This window comes from Megachile rotundata, chromosome 15, assembly GCF_050947335.1.
Source record: "Megachile rotundata isolate GNS110a chromosome 15, iyMegRotu1, whole genome shotgun sequence".
Classification (NCBI taxonomy): Eukaryota; Metazoa; Arthropoda; class Insecta; order Hymenoptera; family Megachilidae; genus Megachile; species Megachile rotundata.
The window spans coordinates 4,661,044-4,664,251 of NC_134997.1; the positions used below are offsets into that span (position 1 = coordinate 4,661,044).

At 26.9% G+C, this 3,208-nt stretch overlaps 1 protein-coding gene across 1 annotated transcript; it reads right to left on the reverse strand.

Moving 5' to 3' along the window:
- Positions 1–497: 497 nt before the first annotated feature.
- Ostgamma (oligosaccharide transferase gamma subunit) lies at positions 498–2,729 on the reverse strand. The gene is made up of 9 exons (XM_003706532.3): positions 2,611–2,729; positions 2,265–2,492; positions 2,000–2,178; positions 1,809–1,926; positions 1,558–1,698; positions 1,338–1,478; positions 1,113–1,263; positions 848–1,013; positions 498–642 (listed from the first exon to the last, which is right to left on the reverse strand). Exons 2-9 carry the CDS (start codon positions 2,343–2,345, stop codon positions 627–629), a joined length of 993 nt encoding a protein of 330 aa, XP_003706580.1. The 5' UTR covers positions 2,346–2,492; positions 2,611–2,729; the 3' UTR covers positions 498–626.
- Positions 2,730–3,208: the final 479 nt, after the last annotated feature.

Here is a 3,208-nt window from a genome sequence, read left to right on the forward strand (position 1 = left end):
TTTTTTGTAAAATATAACACGCGTATGTATTTTTGATGAATACAATTACCGCAAACTGAGAAAAATCGTTTTACAGTAAGTTTCATATTCGAAAATTAAAAGAAATGCATTTTATGAACCTTAGAATTCGTAGCCATCTAGTAGTAGAAAAAAAGAACTACTAGAACTAAATTTTAAATATAATTTTTGTATTAATTTTGTTGACCTGTTAATACTTGTAAAACATTCTCATGCCAGTTAATGTTACCATTTAGAGTATATTATTGTCTATTAAGTCAAAGTATTAAGTAAAGAATTAATATTAATTCAATCTGAATATACTTACCATGATTTCCTGGTATATCAATTGGGACTGATGCATTTTAATGTTCCACACGATAGAAGTTAGAATTAAAAATGTTTATTTCAAATAATTGAAAATACAATATACGAAGCTTATAAAAAATAATAAATTTTAATAATTACAATAGTATTTCAGTTAATAAATAATTGTATAATTAGGTCTCGGGAATATTTTTTATTAGAATAATATACATATCCTCTTACACATTAAGTAAATATATGGAAAAGTGGTTCCAGATTTATTTCATTAATATAGGAAGCAATTAGTTCTGGTATTTATTTCTTTATTTAAACAGCAAGCTGAAACAAACCAATTATTATTTTCTAAGACACAAAATATAATACTTAGCAGACAATGAAAAGATGAAATTCATTAATATGTTCATTTAAGGATCATGTAATATGTATTACAGAAGCAAATATCGTTAGGAATATACTAATATATTCCAACTCGATAGCTATGCATTATTTGTTATAAGTACAACTTTAATATAAACTTCCATACCTGTATGGATATCCCTGAGCTTTGTTCCTAAATATTGATAATAAAAGGCTGAAGAAGATGGCAACTAAGCCCGCACCTAGGGCAGCAAATATCCGCCTCTTTTTCACATCACCTTTACGCGATGCAGATTCAGTCATTAAAATCATACCTAACACTACTGCTCCATCTGATTTCATGTTGTTAAGGAAAATTTCGATCTTCCTGATCATCATTTAATATAATGTTCAATCTAAATAATAATTATCAATTTTTATGAAAAGGATACTCAAAATCATAACAATATATGTTTCCAAAATAAATTGTCCTTGAGAAGAAGCATGAATGTAAGCTACACTTCCACCATAAGATTTATGTATAAATGGTGGTCCTCTGATATGATTCCACATTTGTCCAGAAATCATTGTTAATGTGAAAAACTATAAATAAAGTTATTTTGTAACAAATTAATTAAACAAAGAATCAGAATTACTATTAAGTAAATAAATATTACCAATGCACAGAGTCCCCAAATAGTTTTATTATAAATAAAGTCCAAGTTGTTACGTCTTAGATACAAGAATCCTCCAATAAGTATCAACAACATTATTATTGCTACTGTACCAGAGTAGTTTGGAGGTCTAAATACTCTAATCTATAATATATATTAAAAATATTATTAATACTTTAGTGTTTCAATTAAAAAGTTTCAATTCATTTTTAAAAAGAAATACCTGAATATCAGTACGTTCAAATATCCACTTCGCAACTGCTTCTGCTCCAAATCCCACTCTTTCAATATCCATAGTATCTGCAGGCTTTGGTTTCCCTTTTGGTGGAAAATGCATGTATACTGGTGCACTATTTATTTTCATCTATATAACAAGTCCTAATTATATCTATATGTATTACATGGCTATATAGTAAATCATGTATATCAAGTATGTATATAAATAATAGAATAAGCAGTAATAGTAGCACATACCATATTAAATACATCTGATCCTTCATCAAAATCCACAGATGCAAAGAATAATTTCTTTGAATGAGCTTGCAAATATCTGAATGAATTTGCTACTATCACAAATTCATCATTTGCGTGTCTAATAAAATACAAATATATAATAATTATATTTTGATATAAAAAATACTAAGACAGGTCAAAACCAAATTTACCTGCATATCTGACAATGTCTTTGAGGTGCCATTGCAGTAAACATTACAATAACAGAATAATTTCTTGGCGTGGTTTTAACATATTCTCTAAACCTTGCGCCATTGAATTTAATTACAGGTCTTGTAAGAGTTAGTTCTGTTAACTGTTGCACCCGATCAGATAGAGATGAACCTTGCATCTAAAATGTATTATGATCATTTTATGTTATGTTTATTAAGTTAAAAATATGTAATTCAATTCAGGAAAAAATTGATGAATTCTTACATTTTTTAACCTGTACTGACAGCAAACATAATTTAAACTTAAAATAAATGCCAAACATAAAACATAATTTTTACAATCCATGTTGCATAGATTGTTATTGCAAAACTATTATATTACAACTGCTCTTCTAACAAAAATTTGTCACAAACCAACCATACGGCAAGAGATAATTTATTTCGTTCATACACGTTACATTTAATATGAAAACATTTAGATTTGAAAATCAACCTAAAATATTAAATTTAATATCTCCAGTTAATTATTTGTGTATAATATTTAAACTTTTGTCTTAATTAATTAAAAAACATGTTTTTGATATCACAAACATATTTTTGTTTTATGTTACCAAGTCGCTGCCGATTATCGATAAATTATCGATACCCTATTCATATGTAAGGAAGAGATTCTATTTATTATAAAAATTATCTGTGTTTGAACTTTATCCTCAACCCAATATAATTTATTTAACATTATTTTTAGTTTTATTGCAACAAAGTTCCAATTTAAAATTCAATCAAAAACAAATTGCTTTGTTAAAGTTCAAACAAGAAAAAGTTGATTTAAATAATAAAATTACATTTCGATTTATCAATATCTCTCGATAGCGTTATCGATATACATAGTTACAATATTTCCAGGTACATATCAACATGTTTACTTTTTGTGCATTATAATACAAAATTTCAATATCTATAAAATGTTTTAATTACAACACAATTTTTAAAATATTGTATCTATTTCTTTGTATTCCTTTTTGATGATTTCTTGTGATGCGTTATTATGAGAGTTTTATGAACTAAATTTTTAAATATGCACACACCATGTAATTGAAGCTCTTGTTACGCTCCTGGTATCTGGGCAAGAATTTATCTGTCAGCGGATTGGTTCGTTGCGCAATTCTCAGTCGCTGATTCGTTGTCACGCTAATGTTTTTCTAACCGTCA

Coding starts and splice junctions, on each gene's coding strand:
- Ostgamma (XM_003706532.3), bottom strand. CDS start 2,345: ATGGATTGTAAAAATTATGTTTTATGTTTGGCATTTATTTTAAGTTTA. Junction 1,699..1,808: donor GATCAGATGTATTTAATATG/GTATGTGCTACT, acceptor CTTGTTATATAG/ATGAAAATAAATAGTGCACC. Junction 1,014..1,112: donor ATATATTGTTATGATTTTGA/GTATCCTTTTCA, acceptor ACATGAAATCAG/ATGGAGCAGTAGTGTTAGGT.